At 40.9% G+C, this 26830-nt stretch overlaps 2 protein-coding genes across 4 annotated transcripts in view; one reads left to right on the top strand and one right to left on the bottom strand.

The window, feature by feature from the left end:
• Positions 1–15751, top strand: part of cicb (capicua transcriptional repressor b) — a 46401-nt gene extending 30650 nt beyond the window's left edge. For 2 of the 3 annotated variants that reach the window (XM_028008244.1, XM_028008258.1), the window contains 16 exons: positions 67–249; positions 331–463; positions 540–718; positions 930–1068; positions 2290–2387; positions 2479–3478; positions 3558–3697; positions 3841–3998; positions 6917–7107; positions 8556–9032; positions 9116–9465; positions 10328–10485; positions 10574–10734; positions 10822–10956; positions 12929–13060; positions 13876–15751. In XM_028008244.1, the coding sequence (XP_027864045.1) occupies positions 67–249; positions 331–463; positions 540–718; positions 930–1068; positions 2290–2387; positions 2479–3478; positions 3558–3697; positions 3841–3998; positions 6917–7107; positions 8556–9032; positions 9116–9465; positions 10328–10485; positions 10574–10734; positions 10822–10956; positions 12929–13060; positions 13876–14165 (3924 nt within the window). In that variant the 3' untranslated portion in view covers positions 14166–15751. The remainder of the gene's footprint in view (positions 1–66; positions 250–330; positions 464–539; positions 719–929; positions 1069–2289; positions 2388–2478; positions 3479–3557; positions 3698–3840; positions 3999–6916; positions 7108–8555; positions 9033–9115; positions 9466–10327; positions 10486–10573; positions 10735–10821; positions 10957–12928; positions 13061–13875) is intronic. The other variant, XM_028008249.1, reaches the window with a different exon arrangement.
• Positions 15752–17160: 1409 nt separating this feature from the next.
• Positions 17161–25349, bottom strand: znf526 (zinc finger protein 526). The gene is made up of 8 exons (XM_028008285.1): positions 25128–25349; positions 24243–24673; positions 23208–23374; positions 22673–22768; positions 21002–21768; positions 20078–20213; positions 18513–19997; positions 17161–17644 (listed from the first exon to the last, which is right to left on the bottom strand). The coding sequence occupies exons 2-8, from the start codon at positions 24517–24519 to the stop codon at positions 17474–17476; spliced, it is 3099 nt and encodes a 1032-aa protein (XP_027864086.1). The 5' UTR covers positions 24520–24673; positions 25128–25349; the 3' UTR covers positions 17161–17473.
• Positions 25350–26830: the final 1481 nt, after the last annotated feature.

The raw sequence follows: 26830 nt of genomic DNA, 5'->3' as shown, positions 1-26830 counted from the left end.
AATAGTTCTTTAACCTAAAGAAAAACTTATTTGATGTTTTTCTGCTTCTCTTGCTCACTCCTGCAGAGGGAGAAGGATCACATCCGGCGACCAATGAATGCATTTATGATTTTCAGTAAGCGTCATCGAGCGTTAGTGCACCAACGGCACCCAAACCAGGACAATAGGACAGTCAGCAAGATTCTTGGGGAGTGGTGGTATGCCCTGGGAGCTATGGAGAAAAAGAAGTACCATGACTTGGCCTTCCAGGTATACAGATCAATATTCTGACAGAAAATGACACATATTTCAATATTATAGATGAGGAACTGTAATCCTTTCTTGTTTTAGGTGAAAGAGGCCCACTTTAAAGCACACCCAGACTGGAAGTGGTGCAACAAAGACAGGAAGAAGTCCAGCTCTGAAGGTCGTGGTGTCCCAGGAAACAAGGATATCAGAGAAAGAAGCATGTCCGAATCAACAGGTTGGTCCTACTTACAATAAACGTATAAGTAGCTCAATTTTCATGGCAGTTGACGACAATTGATTATTTTTTATAGAGCCCCATTCTGTGGAACTCAAGGGTGTGGGTCCAGGTCTGGTGGGTGTATCAGAGAGGAGCGCAGGAGAGGGGCATGTGGGTCAGCTTACCCGGCCCAGAGCCTTTTCCCAGAGTGCCGTGCACAGCCTGGAGAGGGGAGACAGGGGGAACACTCAAGCTCTGGCAGAGCTGGCCCAGGTAACGAAGGACAACTGGTAGGATCGTACTTTTTTAAAAAAAAATATGTATTTATTTATGGCAAAGATTTTTGTTTTCCAAGGAAAATGCCATCTTTGTCAAGTTTTGCTTTCCAGAACACGCTAATTAAAACAAATATTCACAGCGGTTACAATAGACTACCATGTATTTTAAATGCCTCCATCATTAACTCCATCTTCATGTTCTCCAGATGTGTGTGGACAGCGGTGGCCAGTTTACCAGCCATGCTCCTGCACCCTCTCAGGCTCAACGGGGGGTCAGTGAGGATATGACCAGTGATGAAGAGCGTATGGTCATCTGTGAAGAGGAAGGAGATGATGATGTCATTGGTGAGAAATCTGCCATGCTCTGTTCATTAAGCCACATTAGATTAGAGATGGCTGAGTGTCTGTTCACTACTTCCTGCATCATAAAGCTTCTGTAGCTTTCCAGCAGCTCATGGAGAAGCAGTGAGAATATGGATCAAGTCAAACATGTGTCATTTATGCAAGCTTTTTACTGTTTTTTTTTTTTCTCAATTTAGTCTCAGATGCTGTGTAATAATTTCATTTTGACCGTAAACATCAGCTTATACTAAGTAGAGATGAAAATCAAGCAATTTTATGGCCAATTTCACATTTCCAGTCTTTGTAAACTTTGACTAGTGTATAATGATTGCAGCTGATTTATCTTGAAGAAATATAAGAAGATAAGATATTTAAAATATTTTTCCCTTCCTGCCTGCCATGAGTGTTTAGGAACAGATTCCACTGCTCTGGGAGAAAGCAGTTGATGTGAATTATGATTATTTTATTACAAAGGAAAAATAGATCTGGAGTGAATCGACATTTGAAACTGTCTTTGCCATCTTATATTAGCTACTAGCAAGACTAGCATTACTAAAACTCAATTTTTGTGTATATTTCTGAGAGAATATAGATCCTTACTTTCAGATCTGGGATGTTGAATCCTCAAAAAAAAAAATAGAACTTTTTCTTTTCAGCCTTTCTGTTATCCGCTAAAAGTCTCACTCTCAAAGGCTGAATAAACCACTAACATGTCTCGCAAATATTTAAAAACGATAGTTTCTTTTGAATTTATTACAGCTTTTGTGTTTGTCGCTTATCCCACTGTTTAGAAAAATATTGTATTCTTGACGTTTTACAGCTGGTTATTGGTTAGAACCTAAAATTGTTTGATTTCTGTCACCTACTGATTTTATTTTTGGTGCATCTTTAGTTTTGACTGAAGAATTAAAACACTTAGTCATAAATAATAATTGGTTAATATTAAGGCTGGGACTTCAACACGTTCATAAATGTCTTTGTTGTTGAGCTTATATGTGTTTGGTGTTTTTTTTTTCAATAATTTAGCTGTCAAAGGGTTTTTAAATAGAAAATGTTCCCTATTTTGTCAATATATAGTTTTTGATTAAAACATGATTAAGTACAGACCATGCAAAAGACTTGATTAAAAATTTTAATTGAGTTCCACCACATGTTAATATATACAAATATTATATGTTGTAAGGAATTCCAACAGTAGCTGTAGCGTATTTTGCTTTTCCACAGAGGACCCTTATCCCAGCAGCTCCATAGACCTAAAGTGTAAGGAGCGTGTGACCGACAGCGATAGTGAGAACGGTTCAGGAGATGAAGGGGATCGGAAGGTATGCCACAAATGTTCCTGTTCATATTTTTAGGTCTCCTGCTGCATATTGATTGGGTTGTTTTGTAACACCTCTCTGTTCACTTTTTTAGAGAGTATTTGCGCCCGTCATCTGTTCCACTGCATCATCGTCTTCCTCACACCATACCCCTCATGGCAGGAGTGTCTCACTGTCCTCTTTTCCCAGCAGCAGACGTTATGATGAGGGCAGATCTGGAGTGGTAGGGTTTTCAGACCACAGAAGAAAGGAAAGAAGTGATGGAGAGACTAAAGACACTTTAGTGAACGAGGGAGGCAGCAGTATGCAGGCCTCTTCTCTCTCCATCTCTTCTGCTCAACTGGTCAAATCAACTTCTTCAGCTGGAGGGCCTCCATCCTCATCAGTAGGTTCCCTAGGAGCAAGCCAAGCTCTGGGCATTGGTGCTGTAAGGGTTGCATCTACCGTAGTGACGAACGTGATGCGTCCGGTTATCAGCACACCGCTCCCAATCGCCAGCAAACCTAGAGATGGCGGCCCGTCGTCAAGCCCGCATCCTCCAGAGAGGAAGTCCCTCACTCCCCAGCAGCAGCCCCAAATTCTGATTGGTCCAGGAGGAGGAGTTGGGCCTCCAGCCGGAGGGGGTGGGTGCTACACTTCATCATCACCAAACCCTGTAGGTGCGGGTGGTGTAGTGACTAACTTAGTGTTAGGAGGGGCTCTGCCTGCTCAGTCTGCTGTCCAGCTCATCACTCCCTCCCCTCACCCTCAGCCGTCCCATCAGCATCCTCTTCCCTGTACAGCCGTCTCTGCGTCACACAGCCAAACCAACGGCCCCCTGCCCCTCCTCCAGCCCCAGTTCCTCCCTGGCTCCCCCGCACCGCCCCCCGGGGCTAAGGCCATCACACAAGTTCAGTACATCCTGCCCACCCTCCCTGCCAACACCAACCCCAAGAGCCCACCACAGAATCTCAGCCAGCCAACCAGTATCTTCAACCTACCCACAGTTCCACCAACACATGTGTCCCTGGCCAATGGGAAACAGCAGGGGGCCGGTCTGCAAACAGGATACGCTCCCAGCCCTGCAGTGGGCGTGGTCAACCCTGGAGCAAGAGGTAAAAGGTCAACCACAAGTCCCACAATGTCCTGCATTTCCTCTGTGACTTCTAATGATGTGATCTGTTCCTCTGTCAGTGCAAACCCAGTCTCCGGTGCTCCAGGGTAAAATGTTTGTTCCTATGACAACAGTTCGGACTGCGCAAGCCCCTGCCCAGCAGATTCCCATTGTCACTCCACCCCTTCCCGTCCAGAACGGTGCACAGTCCGGAAGCAAGGTCAGGGAGTGCTTCACAGGAGGGAATAACATGGAAACGTTTTTCCCAACTCTGCTTGTTTTGCGTTAGGACCATCAACATGGAAAATCATCCATGTTTGGCTGTTCGTCATGGATTCTCTCTTTTTTTTCTTTAATTTCTAGATTATTCATCTTGCCTCCATGCCGGTGGTCCAGTCCCAGCAGCCTCAGGGTGGAGCAGTGCATCATGCCAGCCCCTTCCCAGTAACAGTGGGAGCAGCAGTGGTGGCACCAGGATCTGCCCCCTCCCAGGCGGTGCTGCTGCCGCCTGCACCTACAAGGTAAACAATGACAAACTCTAATACACCTGGTAAATATTACATTATATTCGAACAGTAATGAAAGTTTTTAGCCAATTTCTTGTTTTAAAAAATGCACTCTTAGCTCTATCTTTTAAGTATTTTATTGCTTCATCTTTCTGTTGTAGTTTGAAGACAAAAATTTTCTTTTTTGTTTTTTTTTTGCTTTTTTTAACAGCTTTTTCATAATGTTACTAATATGCTCAACCATTCCTTTCCTTGCTCAGAATGACAAAACTTTTCAGACAATAATCACATTAAAGAAGAAAATTTCTTAACCAAATGAGGAAAAGAACCTGAAACAAGTTTTATTCTCATGAAAGATTTATCAACAACTGTTGGGAAGTGAATGAAAAATCTCTAATGAAAAAAAGTCCCTTGTTAATTTGAATTTCTGTCATCCATGCAGTTTGTTGTGAAATTGGTTTTGCAAATTCAGAAAAGTTAACATATTTTTTATGATTTTACATTATAGAGCTTGATAAAATTTGGTGTAATCTTGTGGTGACTTGAAAATAGTTTAGCAGTTTTTGACAAAAATCTAAAAGTTTGTTCTTACACAAATAGCTCTGGTGACAGCATCATGCTGTGGGGATCAGCAGGGACTCATGGGAAGACTGGTGAAGGTAAATGCAGTGAAATCCTGAATGAAAGCGTGTTAGAGACTGCAAAAGAGAGGTGAATTATTACCTTCCTGCTGGACAACAAGTCCCAAACAATTAAAATACAACAGTTTAAATAAAGGTCTCCAGTTCCTGCAAGCTGTCCTGCAACGTCAGGATGCATCCTGGATCTAACGCACCTGAATCAGAGGAATGAGTCTTAGCTCTGTTTATTGCTGAAACCTGAGCCAAAAGGCTCAGGTTTTGGGGCCTTACAAAGGCCCCAAAACATCTTAAAGTTTCAGGACAGGCACTCGAGGACCATAGCTGCAGACCTCTGGTTTAGATCAAAGCTTATTCAAATCTTATAACGGTCCAGTGTATTTCAGCTGTTTTGGTGATAGTTTCTTTTCATTTCAGCCTTCGGGGTAAACTGATTCCAAATTGCTGCTCATGAAGTGAAGTCAAAAGTGCTTCTATCCCTGTAAACCGGTTTACAACCAAGTAAACAGGATACATTACAAATAACAAAATCTCCTTCTTTTCTACTGTTTCCCCAACCGCTGCTGTTCTTTGTAATTGAATCTGCTAGGAGCCAAAAAAAAAAAAATCCTTCAAGTGTTCTCCTACTGGTTGGATCTATAGCAGTCATTTTAGAGATGAAATGGAGCACTGCAGATCGATGTTTGAGAGAGATGGATGAACCCAATAAATGTCACCGATCAGATGTCTGGGAAGGCATAAACAAAGCTTGACACAGCCATCAGCTTACAGGCATATGTCATTCTCCTTTTCGACTTGAGCTGCTGCAGATATTAGAAATCATGTTTCTTTATTGACATTTTCGTCTTTTTGTTTCTGGATTTTTGTTGGGAATATTGATCATTTACAGGTGTCCTTGGCCCAAGTCCAAACTTTCTTCTAAATATCACAGCTAGGGCTGCAACTAACAATTATTTTAGTTATTGATTAATCTGTCAGTTATTCTGACGATTAATCGGATAAAAAAGAAATTCTGCAGATTTTTAATATAGGCATTAATTAGAAATACATTAAATGATGCAATAGTAGTTTATTTTTTAAATTAAAAAAATAAAAGTTTTATTTTTTTTTTTTAATTAAATAAAACTTAATTAAAAGTTTTATTTATTTAAAAATAAAACACAAGATTCAGTTGGTGTATGCTTGATCATTTGTAGCAAGGCACACATTCTTCAGGTAAAGATATGACTTCCAACATCAATATGTGAAAAACTGAGTGCTTTCTGCTTGAGTTAATATTAATACAGTGCAGGGCTAATCTGTTTCTTTACAGAATTTCAATTTCAAGCTAAAACTTCCACCTGAGGAGTTTTGAATAGACCATATTTACAGACAAAGAAGGCTTATGATGTTTTTCAGCAGTTGGTCTTTTTTGAGTCGCTACATTCCAGTTAATGAGCAATCGATTTCTAAATTGATGATTCTTTCAATAATCAATTCATTGCGATTAATCTGATTAATCGTTTCAGACCTAATCACAATTTCTAATCAAGAAAAGGGAAATTACATTATGGGTTTCATTACTAAATATTATTTTGTATCATTTAATAATCAATAATTTGTTAAATGAATGAGCCTGCAGATGTTTTGCCAGAAAAATGTTGACTTAATAGTTTTAGACCAATTGTCCAAAGAGATTGTATTTTCTCTAAAACAAAGTTGCTGTGTCTGAACTTCTCTTTCTCTCTGTGACATTGGATAAAAAATATTGGAATCAGATGATAAAACATCTGATTATTCTTTAAGAGGTAGTCCTGAAAAAATAAAAGCATAGTCTATTTAACATAGCCAGGTGATAAATTGAGGTGGAATACATTTGTTTGTGCTGTTTGCATTGAAGGAATTAATAGATTTTACCATGCTTAGTGAGCAGACAATGCAAGAGGCTAAATTCCTGTCGGGGTGCAGCAGTAAGACTGCAGCTCTATTCTGGATGTGTTAGTCATGCTGGTGGTGGCCTGAGTTGCCTCTGCCTGCCCACCCCCACACTACCTCTCAGCTCCTCACACTGCACAACTCATCTAGTGCTACTTGCTGTGGTGTGCACTCATCGACTGACCCTCTCTGCAGCGCTTCTCTTTTTGTCTTCCTCTTTCCTTTCTAATCAGGTCTCTGTTCCTTACATTCTGGCTCTGCATTGTCATTGTACTATTACAACATCTGCCACTGCCGTTGCACTTCTCTTTAGATCTTATTTATATTTAAAGTGTTAACCTCACTGTTGTCGTTATTCCTATTTTTGTGCCTCCTGTTCAGAATTACCTATGTCCAGTCCACACCGGGGGTCCCATCCACTCTGCCTCTAGTCTCCACAACAACAGGCTCCTCACCCACCCAGCAAGCTCTACCAGTGCCTGGATCTGCTTATGTTCCCTCACCTTTAGCAACCCTTGGGTTTACAGCCATTGCACCACCTGGACAGACACTGGTTCAGCCACTGATTGCAGGTTAGAGGAGACATAAAGTCAAAGTTTTTGTTCCTTTCTACTACTTCTATGTTTGAGAGAAAAGGTCACCTGAAGAATTTACTTGAATGTCAAACATGAACCTTAACGAAATGAAGTTTTAATTATTTTATGCCCAATGGTTCTGCCAAAGATGTATACCTCCTTTTATGTCAATGTTGGTTTAGTGCACTGCATAAAGAGTAACTATCACTTTTTCATTTATGCATCTGCATACTTCTGCTTTACAAAACCCCAATCTTTGTTCTTTTTATCCACTTCAGGTGCATCTGAATAAATTAAAATAGCATTGAAAAGTTGCTTATCTTTAGTATTTTAATTCAAAAAGTGAACTCGTGTATTTATATAGACTCAATATTTGCCGTGAAAATAGCTAATAAAGCCTCCAAGTAGTTGCGAAGGGTTTTTGCGCTTACGTCACTATGACGTCACCGCGACTAGTCGACATCGACTCGACTATTATCATGATGTAGTCGACCTTAAAAAATATGTAGTCGTTCAACCCCTACTCTTTAGGTCCAAAGATAATAACTTCAGTTTTGTTTCTGTTCAGCTGAAGAAAGTTATGGCACATCCACACATTGATTTGTTTTAAGCACCTATTCTTTTGGGTTCCTAGTCACCTGGTGACATAATATAAAGAGCTGTGTATCATCTGTGTAGTTATGGAAACTAATCTTATTATTTTCTATAATTTAAGCTATCAGAAACATGTAGATATTAAATAAGAGGAGTCCCAGGATGAAACCCTGGGTTACACCATATGTGACTATTGTCCACTCTAATGAAAAGTTACCTTTTGACACGAAGAAGCCCCAGTTCTTTATGTAAGACCAGATTAGCTTAAGTACTGTACCAGAGAGTCTGACCCAGCTCTGCAGCCACTTATCCAGACAGGCAGAGAGGCACCAATACTCCCATTTTACCGCTGATGCAAAGCTGTGGAAAACCTAATAAAGGAATTGTAGTCAGAAATATAAAATCAGCTCCATCTCTTCAACAAAAGCCTCCATGGATCATTTTTCCTGAGCTGAAAGCCTGCCATAACTCGCTGTGAATGTCTGAACAAACAATAAAATCATATCGGGTATTAAAGTCATATTTTAGTATTATTTGAACTGAGACGTGCAGATTTTGCTGTATAAAATTGAAGTTGTATTGTTTTGTCAAGATTAATTTTGGCCCTAATTGAACTAAAAAATGAGACAGTTGTGGTAAAACTCTTAAATACATTTTTGTCAGTATTTGCAGAAATAAATCACTTGTAGGATAAATGTGCAAAGCTGTACATATAAATTAGGCCAAAGTCGACTATATTAATACTTCCATTAGTTAAAATAAAAGAAAACAAAGTTTTTTGTTAGTATATAGATAAATTAGATTTATTTAATGTGGAAGTAGTCTAATGGATGTCCCTCCTCCTTACCCAGGTCAGGCCCCTCTGCTCGCCACAGCTCAGTCCCCACAACCCTCCACCGCCGCCCCTGCCTCAGGTTCCGGGGGCCAGATAGTCACCGCCATTTACCCTCCATCACCAAGCATCACCATGGCAACAGGGGTGGTCTCTATGGCGCCAGTGCCCCCCAGCGTGGTCTACTCTGTCTCTAACCCTTCGAGCGCTTCTCCCCACATCCTGCCGAAACACACGATTGCCCCCTCCACCGTCATGCAGCTCCATCTGCCGCCCCACCCGGACCGCCAAGCGGACAGGCACTTGCCCCCGGACCGATCCGCCGACCGTCAGAGCGACAGGCAGCCCGACAGGCAGGTGGACATCCTGGCACATTCAGACAGACAGGTGGAGAGGCAGAACATAAGCTACAACAGTAACAGCTCGGCGGCACCCCCTAGTGGCTCAGCTGCGTCCATAAGGCCCAGCAGTCCTCCACTTCAGATCCAAGCACCCGGTAGGACTGCCAGTTCTTTTTCAGATGAAATAATGATGTTTTGAATCTGTTTGGGAAAAAAATTACATTTTTGTGGTTTACAGGCAGTACACCCAAGTTACTACATCTTCCAGTCAGGTTGCCCCAGAAAGTAAAAGCAACGGTGGCAACCATTCCTGTTGGCAGCTATGACGGAGGTGGCCGAGGGAAAGACAGAGAACGAGACAAAGAGAGGGAGAAGGAAAGGGAGAGAGAACGAGAGCGAGAGAAGGAGAGGGAGAGAGAAGCAGCAGCCAACAGTCATTTCTCCTTTGAGCCTGAGCCTTCAGGGCACACGGGGTCTCCGGCAGCACATCCCAGTGATGAGCCGCCGTCCTCCGACACACCTCTGGAGGGTTCCAGCACCGCGGACTCCTCTGACCCAAGGAACAGGGAAAGCACAACAACCAAAGAGGTGAAGCGTGACACTCTAACACTACAACACAGACGGTCACAACAAGCAATAAATCAGTTAATCTCATGATGAAATGAGGTTGATCATTTTCATTTGGACAACAATCGTTAAAGAGATATTCCCCTTTAATATTGGAATTTTGAAAAATAAAAATAAAACATTTCACATTCAGTACTACATGTGTCAAACTCGAGGCTCAGGGGTCAAATCTGGCCCACTATAATTTATGTGGCCCTCTATGCTCTAAAAACATAAATAGAACCTTCAAGATAACATTTGTGTGCTTAAATATTATTTTTTATCAGTCAAGTTAAAGCTCTTTTGTATCTGTATGCCGCCAAATTACATTATTGAGAAAATATGTTCAATACTATTTCATTTTAAGAATGCAACAACAGCTATTTAATATTGTTTATGGGTTTTATCAATACATTATTTCACAACTGGTCCTTTGAGAACATTCATGATATTTTTATGGCCCAAAATAAAAATTAGTTTGACACCCCTGCAGTACGAAGTAGTTTGCACTTTTAATATGCAAAGTCCAAACTAACTTTTAGGACATTTAAGACTTTTATATATAGATATATAAAGGTCCTAACTGTTACTTTTGCCTGTTTTCCCTGTCAAAGCTGAATGATTAGTTGGTTTTTTTTAAACGCAATTTTGGTTACAGAGACTGCATAAAACATTTTAATTATTGTTGTTTTGTTTATTTATTTTGGATATTTAAAATCTCTTCCAGTTGCAGTTTTATTTATTGCAATAATTTTTGGCACAATTTATTGTCCAGCCTGATTTTTTTTTTCCCAGGCCACCTTTGCGTTAGTTTTTAAGATGTATGTTTTGAACCTTTTCACAGGGTGGGTGGAAGGAGACTCTCCCCTCCTCTCCTCTCCCCCCTCCGTCAGCCACAGAGCCCGCTTTGCCTCCTCCACAGACTGACAAAGACGGACCTACACCCAAAAAGATCAAAGCCCGCCCACCACCACTAAAGAAAACCTTCGACTCTGTCGACAAGTGAGTCATTACCTCTGAGAATATTCTGCGTACAGGTTATTGATTGGTGGACTGTGTATATATACTGTATATTTGTGTGCGTTTGTTGGACTGGCAGGGTTCTCTCAGAGGTATATTTTGAGGAGCGGTTTGCCGAGCTGCCGGAGTTTCGACCCGAGGAGGTTTTGCCGTCACCCACCCTGCAGAGTCTGGCCACGTCACCTCGCGCCATCCTGGGCAGCTATCGTCGCAAGAGGAAGAACTCAACAGGTCTCCCTTCTGATTTTTATATTTGTGTTACTAGACGTTAATATTATTCAGCTTTGTTTGCTCAAAAGGTTTCCTGCTGTCGTTCAGATTTGGACTCTGCACCTGATGAGCAAGCCTCTCCAAAGAGGAAGAGTCGGCGGCGTTCCAGCTGCAGCTCTGAACCCAACACACCTAAAAGTGCTGCCAAATGTGAAGGAGACATCTTCACCTTCGACAGAGCAGGTAGTGTGTTTGTCCAGGAAAGTTTCGGGAATATGTTGGTTGTTAGTCATTGCAATATAAATTAAATTAATTTTATCACACTGAATAAAAAAATATACTTGTTGCCACCAGCTAAAACTTTTCATTTGTGTTTAATTAGGATATTTTTGCTATTTTTGATTTAAAAATTTATACTTATTTAGCGTCCAACGCGGTCTTAAAAGATCTGGAGTTTGAACCAATAATTTTCTACATCTTGATAAGAAAAATTTATTATTTACATTTTCAGACCTTGTTTTTAATCTTAAACATAAAAATCTGAACTTCAGGAAAAATAAAGGCCTTTAGACCCTCTAAGGCAGGGATGTTAAACTCCAGTCCTAAAGGACCGCAGGTTTTAGATGTGCCACAGGTACAAAAAACGCTGGAATGAAATGGCTTAATTACCTCCTACTTGTGTAGATCAGTTCTCCAGATTCTTGCTAATGACCTAATTATTGTATTCAGGTGTGGTGCAGCAGAGGCACATCTAAAAGTTGCAGGGCAGTGGTCTTCCAGGACTGGAGTTTGACAGCTGTGCTCTAAGCAAAGGTTTTTAATCTATAATGTGATTCTCGACCTGAATCTGGTTCCAAAGAAAGCACTGTTACATTTTTTGCTTGTTTGTTTATTCTTTTTTTACAAATTGAATAAATGTATCCCAGATTACAATCATACCCAGTAAATTTCTCCCTTATGCCATACAGTGAACAGTTTTATCACTGTTTTCTGCTTTATAGTTTAAATTGTCCGCACTAGATTTTGAAATGGATGCTAAAAAAGGAATGAATTTGCCCTTTAACAGTTCTGAATCAGAAGCATGCTCCAGCATTGTGTTGCTTTGTAACTTGGGGAACATATAGTTAATAAAAGCTTGAGGGAAATGTTCTTTACTCAAATGTCTGATGGAATAAAAACTGCTGGATTACACGCAGAATAAGATGATGACATGCAGGTGTTCGCTAGCAGCCTGACGAGATCTTTGGACCAAGAGGAGACGAAAATTTAGTTGAAAAGATCTCAACAGGAAGCTAATGAGCTAATTCCTGTCAGCTTGAATCTGATTGTTAAGGATATTTATGAAAACAGCTGAGTCAGATATGAATTAGTTGGCCAACAAACCTTCTCTGTGGGGTTCATTTCTTTATTTTCATTCTTGGCATTTCTTTATGGGAAGATAGACACTAATTATTCCCATTTTCATTTCATTATTTTATTTATCCATATAATCACTTTGATGCACATTTAAAACAATTTCAAATACTGTATGTAAAAAGAGGAGGGTCCAATTAAATGATTAATTGGATTAATTGTGATGAATCCATTATTAAATTAATTTAGTAGAGGATTGTTAACTGGAGTACATACACTCAAAAAAGGCAGTTTGTTGAAAGATTAAAAAAACATCTTCGGAGCATTAATTAAAAACTGTAGAAAATATGACACAGTTTGCATTTAAGATCAAACGATAATAAAAAGACTTTGTAAATATGTTTTATCCAAAACTCAAGTGGCAAAGTTTGAGTGGTTCAAATTCTGTAAAAAAAAAAAAAAACAATTAAAAGATCAGTAAATCTTCCATTAATCAACTTTTGCTATCTAACTATTGATCAATCATAAAAAATAATTGATGGATTAATCAATAACTAAAATAACTTAGTTCCAACTCTAAAATATAGAACAAAAGTTAAGACAATGGCTTTAACATAAAATATAAGGAGCTAAGTACAGTGTTTAAAAATGATAACTCAACCAGTGAGTAAAGGCTGTTTAAAGCTAAATTTTTTGAGATGTTATTTATCATATAACTTATAAAATCCTGAGCAGATCTCACTTGTCTTGGAAGACTTTAACTTTAGCCTTTTGAAAAGCTCTGCTGCCTTTATCTTTAAGCCCAGACTTAAAGCATTGAATTCAAATTAGGTTTTAATCTCCGTGTCTGTTGGTTGTCCAGCCACAGATGGAGAGGACATTCTGGCAGAACTGGAGTTTGAAAAGGTGCCGTATTCGTCCCTGCGACGAACTCTTGACCAGAGGAGGGCGCTGGTCATGCAGCTGTTCCAGGAGCAGGGCTTCTTTCCGTCAGGTACACTTACACACAAATATTAACAATAATCTAAAGAATTAGTTTGTAACTACAAGCCAGAGTTCATACGGGTGCTTGAAATTCTTGAAAGTTCTTGATTTTTAATTAAATGTTTTCAAGGTTTGGAAATGCTTCATTTTTGTGCAAAGCTCTTGAAAGTGCTTGATAATCACACTGAACAGTTTTGTAATGACACGAAACATTTAACCAAATCAAATATTTTCACAACATAATTAAAAAACTGACTTTTTTTTTTCCTCACTGTTTGGAGTTAACCAAATTAAATGTTTCCTTTTTTTTGTAAAGTCGGTTAGAATTACCAAACGGATTTCTATTTGAAAAATGTCAAAAAACTTTTTTGTAATGTTTTTTTTTTCTTTTTATTTTGTGTCAGTATTTACTGTAATGTGAGAAAAAAGGTCATTTACCTTTACACAATTTGGTTGGATTGTTTCAATGTAATGAACATGTACTATGCCTAATATTGATCTGTTGAGTTTAATAAAGGTTACTTATATTTTATGTTAAACAATGTAACTGAAAATGGGGGATATTTTTGTTAAATTAATGTTTTGTTCTTAGACTAGTCAGGTATATAGGGTGTGTGAAAGATATTTCAAAACATAAAATTTTATTATATTTTAGTTTACTTTGTCCCTGCTGTAGAATGTAGAATACAGCCTTTTTTTTTTAGTTCATTTGTATTGTTTTTATCTCCGAAAGCAATACAAATAAACTGGAAAGGTTTGAAAACTCACCTTGAAAATACTTGAAAAGTGTTCAAACCCTGATGAGCGTTGATCTCCTGCTTGCAGCTCAGGCCACTGCAGCATTCCAGACAAGATACTCCGACATTTTCCCCTCCAAGGTGTGTCTGCAGCTGAAGATCAGGGAGGTGCGGCAGAAGATCATGCAGACAGCGACACCCTCTGATGCCTCCATTTTAGGCCCGTCAGAGTCCGCTGCATCGGCTCCAGGACCATCCGGCTCCCAGGTGGGGGAGGGAGCTGGCAAAGGAGGTGGAGACCTGCATGATGAGGAAGTGGAACAGGGAGCAGACGTGAGTCCAGAGGAGCTTCGTGAGTCACAGGACTCTTCTAGATGAGTGGTTGACCAGTCAGCAACTTCTCCGCTTCCACACTTATCCGTATCCAGTTAGGATTTGTTTGCAGTATTTGGACATTTTAAATGTTTTATTTTGTGTCCCTGTCACACCAAAAACATGAACACTTTAAAAACAAGTGGCACAGAAAGTACCACATAAACAAACTGTTCATTCCCAGACTTGAATCAGCACTCTGTATCGACCACCTCAAAGGAAGATTGATGCCGGTGATCGAAGGACCATCATGTACAGCTGCACTCATTTGCCTTGAAGATGAAACGGTCCCCGCTTCGGATAGACAAACGGCAAACGGTTAGCAATTTTAAAAGAGGTAGTTGGTCCATGTTTTGATTTTTGTTCTGTTTTTAATCATTTTAGAGTAAACGCAGTGTGTGAGGAGCAACCTGTATGTAAACTTGACTGTTCTGAGTTTGTGGTTTGTTTCTGCTGACGTTCGGGGGCTGGGCCCTCAGCAGCCGGAAACGATGCGATTGCTCGCAGTGGACCTTGAGAGATCACTTCCTCACCCGTGGGCCTTCAGAGGAGGTTTTACCAGGAGTGACTCGAAGATAATCAGAAGCTAAACGTGGACTTTCTGGCAGTTCCACCATTCCTGCAGTTACCTGACCAGCCAGGACTGACCCGTTAACACATGCCAGTAGTTGGGAAGTGAGCATTCCTGTGCCTCTTGTTTGTTTGCCATGAAGGAAGGAGGAAAAGTCGGAGTCACCGGCAGGCACATCCTGGCTCTCAGATATAGAGGTCGAGCGGAAAAGTTCCTTAATCCTCTGTTGCCAAGCAGTTCATTTACTTCTCTTTTTATATTTTGTTTTGTATTTAACATCGTCATTCTCAGTTTGTTGTTGTAATATTCTTACGGTTATTACTCCTCATATCATTTAAGTGAATCATTCTCTTCTCTGTATTCGTGTTTGTTTGTTTTTTTCTTCTTTCTGGCAGAATTTTTTTTAGTTTCTGCTGACGTTAAATTTCTTCTTCTCTTTGGTTGAACTTTTTTTATTATTATTATTTAACAGTTTTGGAGGCAGGTGAGACATGCTGCTCCACGCCTGTACAGTTCCTCCATTGTAGTCTTCCCTTGACTGGCCTCTCACCTCAGCAAGGACCTGCGGTGTAATTCTTTTTATTCATTTCAAACAGGAATACAAACACAGCGTGGACCTTTTTAAGTAATTTCAACAGTAATAAGTCGTCTGTTTTTAGAAGACCCTGTATGCCTCTTACTACCCTCGCTAGGTTTCTATAGTCTCAACACTTAAACTTCTCCTTCCTCCACCTCTGTCCTCCCCTCCTTCCTCCTTTTGTCACTTTATTGCTCTCTCCTGACCTCCTTTCTAGAAGGGCGGAGGAAGAAAAACTGGAGGAAGTGAAGGGAGGGAACAAATCAAAGAGAGCTGGTAGGACATAATACTGGTTGTGTCTTTGTGCAAGACTTGGTTGTGTTGTAAATAATTACTGTAGAGTCAGTAGACTCATTATTGATATGGAAAAACAATCTGTCATTGAGCATATGTTGACTTTTATCATTACTGAAGAAAAAACAATAAATATGACTATTAATGTTGTGTTTTGATTCTGATTCTGTTACCCTGAGAGAAGTGTATAAGTATAAATTAATGTATAAGTATAAATTAGATTTAAATTTCAATCTTTAATTGAGGTGTGTTTGCACAGAAATGTCATCTTTGAGCTCTTATGTATTATTCCACACTATGCCATCTACTGGCCAACTAGTGTAAGTTCACAAAACCAGTGTTTATCCCTGGTGAACACATTAATCTTTGGAGGGCAGAAGTGTCAAACTCCACACCTGAATGGCTGGTGTGCTGCAACATTTAGGAGTTGCTCCGATCAAAAAAATAAAAATAATCAGGTTGTTAGATGGGCTGTAAAGATTGACTGCAGGTTGAGGAAGGAAATTAACCCTCTACTGGACTTTGAACACATCCAAAAGCTGCAGGTTGCCGGTCCTGGTGGGTCTGACTAAACTTTTCTATAGTACAACATGAAATAATGTTAACAATTAAGTACTAAAGCAACTTAAAATATAGATTAATTTGTCATGTTAGGAAACTAATCATGTCCATTGAAGTGGACATTATGCATCATTTATTTTTTGGGGGAAAATACAGATGCAACTACTCCTTAAGTAAAATAAACATGATCAACTACAACTTACGGTATATTATAACCAAAGCAATGTTTTCTGCAAATTTGTTTGTACATTTCAGTCATTGTCTTCTAATTTTGGATAAAATCAGTGAATTGTGTTTATTTAACTACCAACGGTGCTGGAATTAGTTTGGTGCATCACTGAGCTCATTCTTTACCACTTCCCTTCATGTTTAGGTGAATGTTTGTTTTGTAGAAATGTCTGTTAAATTACAGGAATAATATTGAGTGAATGATAAAGTCATTGTACTGAACAATGCTTGCTTTGTAAACCACAATATTTTTATTGTCTAGGTTTAACTAAATTTCAAAGTAGCATCTCATTTTATCCAAATAGTCCCACTGATGCCATTTTTGGCCACGTACTGAACCAAACCTGTACAATGTAATGTAATGTAATATGTATAATACCAGCGACAAATTGCTACCCTGTCCCGTCTGTGGTTGGAGGGTAGCCATTTATTTGGATTTTCTAATGAATGCGATGAACTCATCAGTCTGGATCTGGAAATTTCCACACCTATTTGACCTTACTATCGATCCCAGTGCCAGGATTATTACAACCATTCTAACTATGCATATTTCTTTCTCTATTTTATGCAGGATTTTCAATTCGAGGGGGAAAAGGAAAATGAGTAGAAGCTGGAGATAGGGCAAGATGGAGGAACAGCAAATGTGTCTTAATAGGTAAATGTCCTTCTAATTGATTAAAACTTAAGGTTGTACAATAGGGTTATTTAAGCATTAGTTATGTCCAAATACTTTAAAACACAGCTGTCTGGTTGAAAAATGCAGAGAAACATTAAGAAAAAAAACATTTATTTTACAATGAAACAGTGATAAAAATAATATAAATGTAATCAGAGGCACAAACAATGGTCCTTATTTAAATTTATAGTCATATCTTTAATTTAATAGATATCACTTCCAAATGTATCAACAGTGATCCCCCAAATGAGAAAAGAGGAGGAAACCTGACAAACTTTGGTCTTATATTCGAGTTCAGAAGTATCTGGTTGCGTTAAATCATCACATTTTCCTTCACAGCATTGAATTAGTCTTAGTTTTCAGCCAGTATTAGGACTAACGTTGAATCAGATCCAGTTTTGGTTCACTCAGAGCAGCTGCAGCCCGTCCGCTGCTGGATCCGCAGCGAGGCCGTTCTCCAAAGCTCTCTGATAGATCTCCAGCGCCTGCTCCAGAGGCAGAGCCCCTCCCTCGCTCGTCTCGATGATGGCGATCGTCTCTCCAAACTCGTTACACATGATGGTGGGGGTGCCTTGTGTCTGTGAAGAGGATTATTATTAATTAGTAACAAAGTATTGGGATTCCTACTCTTAATTTATCCTATTAATATGGATGGTCCTGGTGAGGGAAGACAAAATGAGTCCTGCGTGTAATCCAACAGGATTAATTATCATTTAATTGTAAGAAAATGTAGATTATGTAAGGTTATATGGTTCCATAATGACCACTATGACCCTCTAAGCAACATTAATGTGAGTGAAATAAACCCAGAGCCAGCTCTGAGTATTAGTGGCATTGTAGATGAAAATTACCACCAAAAAAGTTACATTTTGAGGCTAATTTAACATTTTCACAAAAAATTGGATAATCTCTACTGTCAAAAAGTTCTAAACTTGGAAAAAAAATCATAGCAACCCTTAAATGTGAAAGCAAAAACTGATTTCTACAATATGACAAAATACTTAACTTTGTGTAAGTTTTCAGCCCTTTTAAAGTAAACAGAGGTCTAGTGTATTCAGGGTTTCCCCCAGTGTATTGTATTCAAAAATCACACCAGAGTTCACTTTAATCTAACAGAGACCAAGCGTTTTAGGTGAACCAGAGTTCGATTGCACATTCACACCTCCCCAACAAACTGGAGTTTCTAGGTAAACAAACTAGAGCTTGATCAAAGTGGACTAAACATGGCTGGTGTGAATGCTCCGAGTGGCCATGCAAGAAGACACTCAACTAGAGATACTATGGTCAGTGGAAGAAAGTTCTTTGGTCTGATGAGACCAAAATGGAGCCATTTGGCCTACAGACAAAATGCTATTGCAGAGTGAAAGACTGATTTGTAAAAGCAATAAAACAATTTTTTTTAAAAAGAGTAAAATATCCAGCGGAGAATACTAAGAGGCACTGTACCTGCTGTAGATCTGAGGTCTGGATCTGGATGAGCTGGGTTTGCCCGTTGGCCAGGTCCACTACGGAGGCATCCACCACCGCCACTGCAGAGCCAGCCTCCGCGGCAGCAGCCTCCTCGTCCAGCTTCTGCTGCCTCACGTGGGTCTTCTTGTGGTTCCTCAGGTTGGAGAAGGTCTTGAAGGCTTTGCTGCACAGCGGGCACACGTGCGGCCGCTCGCCCGTGTGCGTCCTGCGGTGCTCGGTGAGGTGCATGCTCTGGATGAAGCCCTTTCCGCAGGTTTCGCAGCGAAACGGCCGCTCACCTGTGTGGACACGCATGTGCTCCCGCAGGTGTGTGCTCTGACGGAAGCGCTTCCCGCACACCTGGCAGGGGAACGGCCGCTCACCGGTGTGGACGCGCTGGTGGAGCGCAACCGCAGAGGATGACACAAACAGTTTGCAACAGATGGGACATTGGTGAGCTTTGGGTCGCTTTCCGGCGCTGCGCTGCGGCCGTCCTCGACCCAGGGAGAAGTGGCTCAGTCTGTGAAGCCGCAGGTTGGAAGGAGAGTTAAGCTTCCTCCCACAAATATTACAATCTAAGGCTCCTTTACCACAGCTGGTTAAATCCCCTGATGATTCGATCACTGTTGTTGATGTAGATGGTTCTGACGGGTTTTGGACCGGTGTCGAGTGCTGCTCCACACAGTGACTTTCCCGCTGACGCTTGGTCAGAAAGCCTGCTTCACAGTGAGGACAGGGAAAAGGAGCCGGAGCTCCGGGGTGTTGAGTGAAGCGGTGCGCAGCCAGCTTGTTGGGCCAGCGAAATGTGGCGGGGCATTCGGGGCAGGCAAGCTTCGGCGCGCTGGAGTGCAGCAGGCTGTGTTGACGCAGGTTGGATGACTGGGAGAAGGAACGGTAACACACGTCGCAGCGGTACGGGCGAACTCCAGAATGGATGAGGGTGTGGCGCATCAGATTGGCCAGTAGGGAGAAAGTTTTACCACAGTCTGAACACTGGAAGGGCTTCTCACCCGTGTGTATGCGCATGTGGTTCTGCGCATGGATCTGCTTCTTGAAGAACTTCCCGCATACGCCGCACACGAACCTGCGCTGTGGAGTGTGGGACTTGCTGCGGTGGTGAGCGAGCAGCAGCTGGGAGGGAAACGTCTTCGAACACGAACGACAACTAAACGTCCCTTTGTCTGACGACAAGGCGGTGTTTCCTGACGCAGCTTTATCGACAGAACCAGAACTTGCGACATCTTTCGTTATAACCTGCTCATGAGCTGCTTCCATTTTAACACTGTCCTTCTCCTCCGTCGTTTCTTCAGCATCCAGAGTCCTCGGAGACTCAGACTGTGGATTCCTCAGTTCCTCCATCTCTTCTTCTGTGAGTGGAGCCTGCTCATTGATTCCCGCTTCAACTATTTGAGGTTGCTTCTTCTCTCTTGCTCTCTGTAGGATAGCAAGAGCGGAGGCAGATGCTCTTTGTGGAGGTGAAGCCTAGAGAAGAATAGAGATTACGTGACATTACGTTAAGAGGGCTGAAGCAGTGAGAAGGACAGGGGTATGCCAGTTCCTACCACAAAGATGTGAGTGGCTGTTCCTGATGAATCCTGGTCAAGGTGGGTCCGACGATGGTAGAGGTATTTAGTCATGTTGGTGAAGGTTTTGTTGCAGATCTGACACCTGTGAAATGGATCTGCAACATGTACCTTTCTGCAAAAGGTCAAAATGAAGAAAAATGCATATTCAGTCAAAGTCATTTTTGCTAAATAAACCTTTCCAAATTATTACAGCTCCAATTGAATAATAATTTGGAACAGGGCATTTTGAGTTTTTTATTTTTGAAAAATATACTGTTCTCATGGGAAGCTTTGTTCAGTAAAATTTGATTTATACTGTAATAGTTCATGACTTGAAAATTATACTGACCATCATTTGCATTGACCATTTAGGAAAATCTGAGAAAATATCACTTGCATAATAATTTGGAACATGGTGTATTTATATGCGAGTTTAATCTATCAATCTGTTTCCGTGTCTGAGAAATGATCGACCAACTTTTCAGCTAGAAAATATTAAACTTTGTTTGCAAATAGCTGTCTCATTTTTAATATTTATTTACCATCTTTATTCTATTCAGCTCTAGAGGAGATTAGCACACTTTAGGCTATTAATTATATTATACAGTATTATAACCTTCTGTACTTTAAGGAGCAATATTTATCTGCTGCAAAGATTCTCCCCAAAAAGGTTTTCTTCTACAGTTTAGAAGTCATAACATAAAAACACATTAACCTTACCCAGAGAACCACCAAGCAGCAGCGAATTTTAATATCTGAGTAGCAATGCATGTACTGGATTTAAATCCCCAGGAAGTTTCCAGTGTTTTTCACAGGTTAGCAGAATGAAATTTACAGAATAAGAAAAAAATTGGATCCATGAACAGTCCCCCCCTCCACACACTTGGACCCTTAATTACTGTAATGTAATCAAATATTCACCTGTGCATGATGAGCGTCATCTCAGTAGTGAAACCATTACCACAGTCCACACACAGATACCGTGCAACGCCTGAATGAGTGCCTATGTGCGTCTGCAGCGACAGCGCTTTCTTGAAGATCTTCCCGCACTCCGGACACTCGTGCGTTCCCTCCTCGTGAACACGCTTGTGAGCGGCGAGCCGGTTGATGGAGGTGAAGGTGCGGTCGCAGAGCTCACAGCGTAGGGGTTTGGCCAAACCCAACGCCTTCATCTCTGCTGCTCTGCTCCTCAGATCCTGCGACTTCAGCAGAGCCTCTTCGCTTCCTCGCATCTCCTCCAGGCCACTCATGACACCCGGCCCTCCACTCTCCTTGTCCTGGCCCAGGAAGTGCTCCCCCTGGTGCTGGAGGAAGTCCTCTGGAGTATTGAAGAGAAGGGCGCACTCTGAGCACTCGTAAGGGTGGATGACCACCAGCTCGGCTGATTGCTGCTGCTGGCCGGCGCCAGGCGCCAGCCTGAACTCCAGTCTCTGAAGGCCGTTCTCCAGGACCTCCAGCTTCGCCGAGGAACTCTGACCCAGAGCAGACAGCAGTGTCGGCTGCTTGGAGCGGTGCTGGCTTGGGACGGTGGAGCCATCTGCCAGAGCTTGAGCGGTGAGGATCTGCAGGTGCATGGTGGCGGAGCCAGGAGTCGGAGTCACAGGGGGCAGCAGGTAGGAACGGGTGGACCCAGCAGGTTTGGAGGAAGATCTACGAGTCTTCTTCTGCTGCTGCTGGTGGGAAAGTACCTGAAACACAAGATAAAATGAAAACATAAGAGGATAGAAACTCATGCACTGTTCAGAAGTTTGGCGTTTTAACTTAGCAGGATAAACATCTACGATATCAAATCCTGTCCACTACAGATTTAAATTTTCAGGAAACAGACAGCATGTCTAGATCAGGACTGGTTGTACTAGAATGCATCGATAAAACACATTAACAAACTTCTGAATTATTACAAAATAGTTGTGCATACATCCAATAAGTGAATAAATAAAATAATATTGAACATTTTTCCACATTGATCAGTCCCTACAGGAATTTGTGACCGTTGTGATTGTGACTTTTTTTTGCAGTCAAATTTACTAATTTTGTGGAGCTACTTTAGAAACATCTGCAAGAAATTTTGCAATATTTAAATAGGCCTTAAATGTGACTTTTTGTTACTTGCCAAATTGATCACAGGCTGGACATCAAGTAAGGATGAGTTTGCAAAGTAAGAAATACTGCCACCTGCAGGTGGGAGTTAGCATCATTTAAACCCCACGTTTTTGATCATTTTTGCAGAAAATTCACAATTTTGCATTAGCAGGAAAAAATGTATTTGCGTAAATTTCCACCACCGTAAAAAACTGGAGGGACTGACTGATGTAATTTGGCAGTAGACAGATAAAAACTGTTTTGATTTGGTTGATAAAATAATATTTATGCATACAACTGTTATCTTGAAGTCTCTAAGTTTCAATCTGAGGTTTAGAGGGCCACATAAAACGCTGTGGCGGGCCGGGTTTGGCCCTCAGGCCTTGAGTTTGACTCATGTGGTCTAGATAAAACCTTTCATTGAAAGATGGCATTTGGCATTTTTCCCCCAAAACAAGAGGCAGACAAACCAAACAATCACGGGTTTATATGAGGTCTAGGTAAAAACACCTGTGCCAGGATCTCTCCAGCCTGCTGCTCACTCAGCACAAAGTTCTGCATGTTGTTGAGAGGAGTGATGGAGCCGTCCGCCTGCAGCACATACTCCTGTCAGCGTGAACAGAAACACAAAATCAGTCTTTTTATGTTTGATTAAAACATACTGTTAAATGTCCATTTACTAGGTAAATAATGTAACATTTTAAAGTTTGGAGAAAAAAAATTAAAACAGTGACCTGAAAAAGAGGCAAGCAAGAAGACATCTTGCAATAAAAAAAATTAACTCTTTCATGTTTTTGACATAAATTCAAAATTATCTTCCCTTTAAATGAAATGGTTATTGATAATTAAAAGCGCCTGGGTGTTGTTTGCTACGTGAAGTTAGTAGAACATTAACTCAGAAGCTGACTAAGCAGAAATGTCTCTGCCAAACTCCATTACCAAGCTGCAGCTGATCAAAGGTTGTATTTACAACATAAACAGAATAAGTCATCGGTTGGACGCTGGTTTGTTTCTCAGGAATGGATGAGTGTGTTGGATCGCTTACGTTGGAAGCCTGTGTGTTGCTGTGTGTGCTGCTCCTGCTGTGTGTTCGCCGGTGCTCCAGCCAGGTATCAGGGGAGTCGAACAGAGCCAGGCAGTCGAGGCACTGGTACTGAACGGGTCCCTGCGCCTCTGAGCTGGCCTGCTCCAACTCCTGAACCTCACACACCTCTGGAGAAAAAAGGAGAAGAAGAAGTTTGAGTTGGCTTGCAGCTCAGACGCTGTTTTTCATTTAGCAGCGGTGAAAACATGAGGCAGATTCAGCAAGAAATATGACATTTAGAGCTACTGAAAACACGCAGATTCAGGGAAAAGAGGAAACAATAGAACTTCTAATTAACAGGATAATTTATCACAAACAGGCGGGGAAAAGAGATGCAACCCAGAGTTTTGGAAAGAGGCAATGTAAATAGTTTAGATTATCTCTGATGTCAACTCAGCAAAGACAGAAGTCATCTGAGCAATTTAACTATTTAAGAATTTTATAATTTCAACAAAGCTGCTACTAATGAGAAAGAAACAACTGAGAAGGATTAGAGCTGGGAAAGGAGTAGGCACCAACAGAGAAGAAGATATAAAAGGAACGGTTCTTAATGTCTATAGTTAATGTCACTGTTCGTATCATTTCTTCCTGAATAGTTTTCTGTGTTTCTGTATTTTTACCGTTTAACCTCTGTGTTATGAAGTGGGAGAGAAGCAGAAGAGGAAACGGAACAGACAGATGAGAGAGAGCAGCTAAAATGACAACATATCAGTTCCAGCGTTAAGTGTTCGAGAGGGTGAACTTGCACTATTATGTCATCCTCATTAAATTACTTGAAAAAGGTTTTAAAACAATAATATTATTGTTTATCGCAACAATTAATGGGAAAATGATCATCCAGTAAAATTTGTTGTGACAAGTCTAATATTTTTGCATAAAAATCTGGTCATAGTAAAATACACTTATGGTTAGAAAGCAATAAAATAGAAAATACTACAGGGTTTTTAATAATTTATCAAGGTGCTACATGTCCTGTAACTTTTGCTTTTAAATCACCGTGTTGCTCGAACTCCATCCCAGCCTCTCTCATGTGCATCTCCTGATGCTGCAGCAGCTCCTCTGCATTCACAAGGAGGCTCCCACACTCCAGACACTGGTAGTGCTGACCCTGGCCGATGCCCGAGGCCTCAGCATCGTTTTCCTGAGTCGTGTGGATCTGCTGGTGGATCAGAACCTCCTCCAGGGTGCCGAAGAGCTGCTGGCACTCGCTGCACATGTACTGGTGCTCCACATACATGTCCTCTGCCTCCTCCTGGCCCCCTTCTGCCATCATGGCAGGGTGTCAGCGTGGGTGGTGACTTGTTATGCCTGTGAGTTTATCATGGGAAGTTGTCTGAAGGACTGATTGATGGTGAAACGTCACAGCCCGGACTTGTTAATGAAGGCAACTTCTTGGCATCTAGAGAAACCTCGGGTTTGCGGCACGCCTGAGAGAAACGACAACAAAAACAAATTAAAACCCTTTTTAAAAAGTACAATTTACCTCCTATATGCTTATAATTGATTTATAAAGTGAAATCCTCTATTAATAAACAACAATCCCTGTAGTGTTGATGGAGGCATGGTGAAAGAAGTGCGGGAACAAACACACGGCCGTTAGCTGAATGAAGGGCCTCTGATGCTAACATTACCACCTCGAAAAACTAAAAAAAAGCCAAATTCTTCACCTGCTTCCAAAAATAAACTCCTATCTTTGTTTAGAATGTGCGATAGCGTATGGAGAGCTGTTGGCGGCGCTCCTTTGGAGGCTGCAGACCTATTTCTCGGCACCGCGGTTTCCTGAAAGCGGAGGCCCGGTTCGTCGGGCGGTCCGTCAGGCGGCGCTAGCCACTTTTCTCCGCAGCTCTACGGCCATGACGGCGGGCCCTTCTTTACCCTTACCTCTCATTTACTGTCGCTGAACAGACCGTCGTGTCCTCTTCCCTCGTAGTTAACGCACCCGTTTGTCTTTGATGGCAGTCTTTTGCCAGCAGTCGTAGCTTTAAAAATTCTCAAACAAATAAATCGCCATATAAATATGGCTTATAAAGCGTGTAAAGCGACGTTTACCCGCCGTTCGCCGCTGTTCCTGTGCTGTAAAGCCCCGCCCAGTGTGATAGCGTGTGCGTTTCAGCTCCTGTGATTGGACACAGCGACTGTCGATCATAATTGGCACTTTAATGCTGGGAATTGTAGTTTTTATAACCATAGAAATTTTAAAGCCAGGAGAAATTTCTCCAAATACAGGGCAGTACTAAATGAATACACTGATGTATTCTAAGTTAAAATATTTTATTTTTAGTCTAGCTTTCACATGAACTTTAGTAGTTTTGCTTTTACTTGAATAATTTTTAAATATTTTTTCTTATGTGCTTATGAATTTTTAGAAAATGTATCCAGATTGGTTTTAATGCGTCTTTATTTTACTCTTTTGCTTGTTTGTTTGTTTGAGCTTAAACAATACTATACATCTATTTTTTTACTATACATCTATATATATATATATATATATATATATATATATATATATATATATCGTCAATCTCAAGTTGTCTTTGCAACATCAGGAAAAAGGAGCACGAGAAACTAGAGAAATACCAGGGCCTCAGGGAGGAACTGGAGAGGGCCTGGAAGGTGAAGACCACAGTGGTGCCTGTGGTCATCGGGGCCCTCGGGGCAGTCACCCCCAAACTGGACCAATGGCTACAACAGATCCCAGGAACAACATCAGACATCTCAGTCCAAAAATGTGCAGTCCTTGGCACAGCCAAGATACTGCGCAGGACCCTCAAGCTCCCAGGCCTCTGGTAGAAGACCCGAGCTCAGAGGATAAGAACCACCCGCGGTGGGTGAGAAGGGAATTTTTAATTTTTTTTTTTGTATATGTGTGTGTGTGCGTGTGTGTGTGGTTGTGCGTGTGTGTGTGTGTGTGAGCATATTGATTTTCTGTATGTCATGTTGCTGCTGCTGCTGATGTTGCTTTCTAAAATCAGGAATCTATAAAGTCTGTCTTATCTTTTCTTATTAATACATTAAATAAATGTTTTTATTAGCATTTATTTGTCTTACGGTTAAACCTTTTAAGTCTTGTCAATGTGTTTGTTTTAATTCCTCCAGCCTACCCCCCTATTTTGTTTACATTTATCTCTGGTGTTTTCTCGTTGTGTCTCTATGTTTCCTTGTGATGGATGGTGACCTGTTCAGGATGTACCTTGCCTCTTGCCAAATGGTTGCCTGAGATAGGCAGCATCTACTGTGCAACATTTCATATTAACCTTATGTTCATTTATGCCTGTTTTGACAATTACCTGTCAAATCGAGTAATGTAAGGAAACTCCTTTGTATAACATCTATGGGTAGAATATTACTAGTTTTGGTTTCATCAAGAGCCATAATCTGTCATATTTCACCAAGAAAAAGCAGCACTAATTAGATCAAAACCAAAATGTAGTGTGTTTTCAGATAATATATAAGCAAAGAAACTGCACAAGATTTGAGCTTTTTTGGTTTTGTATCAATAATTGATAACCGTTTTTACAGACTAAAATCAAAAATAATACACAATTTTGAGAGTAAAAAGCCTGAATTCTGCCTTTTTACTAAGC

The sequence above is a fragment of the Xiphophorus couchianus genome, chromosome 3 (genome assembly GCF_001444195.1).
Source record: "Xiphophorus couchianus chromosome 3, X_couchianus-1.0, whole genome shotgun sequence".
NCBI lineage: Eukaryota > Metazoa > Chordata > Actinopteri > Cyprinodontiformes > Poeciliidae > Xiphophorus > Xiphophorus couchianus.
The sequence above is the reverse complement of the archived record's forward strand: the minus strand, read 5'-3'. Positions and strand labels throughout refer to the sequence as shown.

What these genes read in the sequence shown, in the direction of transcription:
- znf526 (XM_028008285.1), bottom strand. Translation starts at nt 24,519, where the DNA reads ATGATGGCAGAAGGGGGCCAGGAGGAGGCAGAGGACATGTATGTGGAG. An exon ending in CTGGAGAGATCCTGGCACAG is followed by an intron (nt 21,769 to 22,672) that starts GTGTTTTTACCT and finishes CTTGTGTTTCAG; the next exon opens with GTACTTTCCCACCAGCAGCA. An exon ending in AGACCTCAGATCTACAGCAG is followed by an intron (nt 17,645 to 18,512) that starts GTACAGTGCCTC and finishes TCCTCTTCACAG; the next exon opens with ACACAAGGCACCCCCACCAT.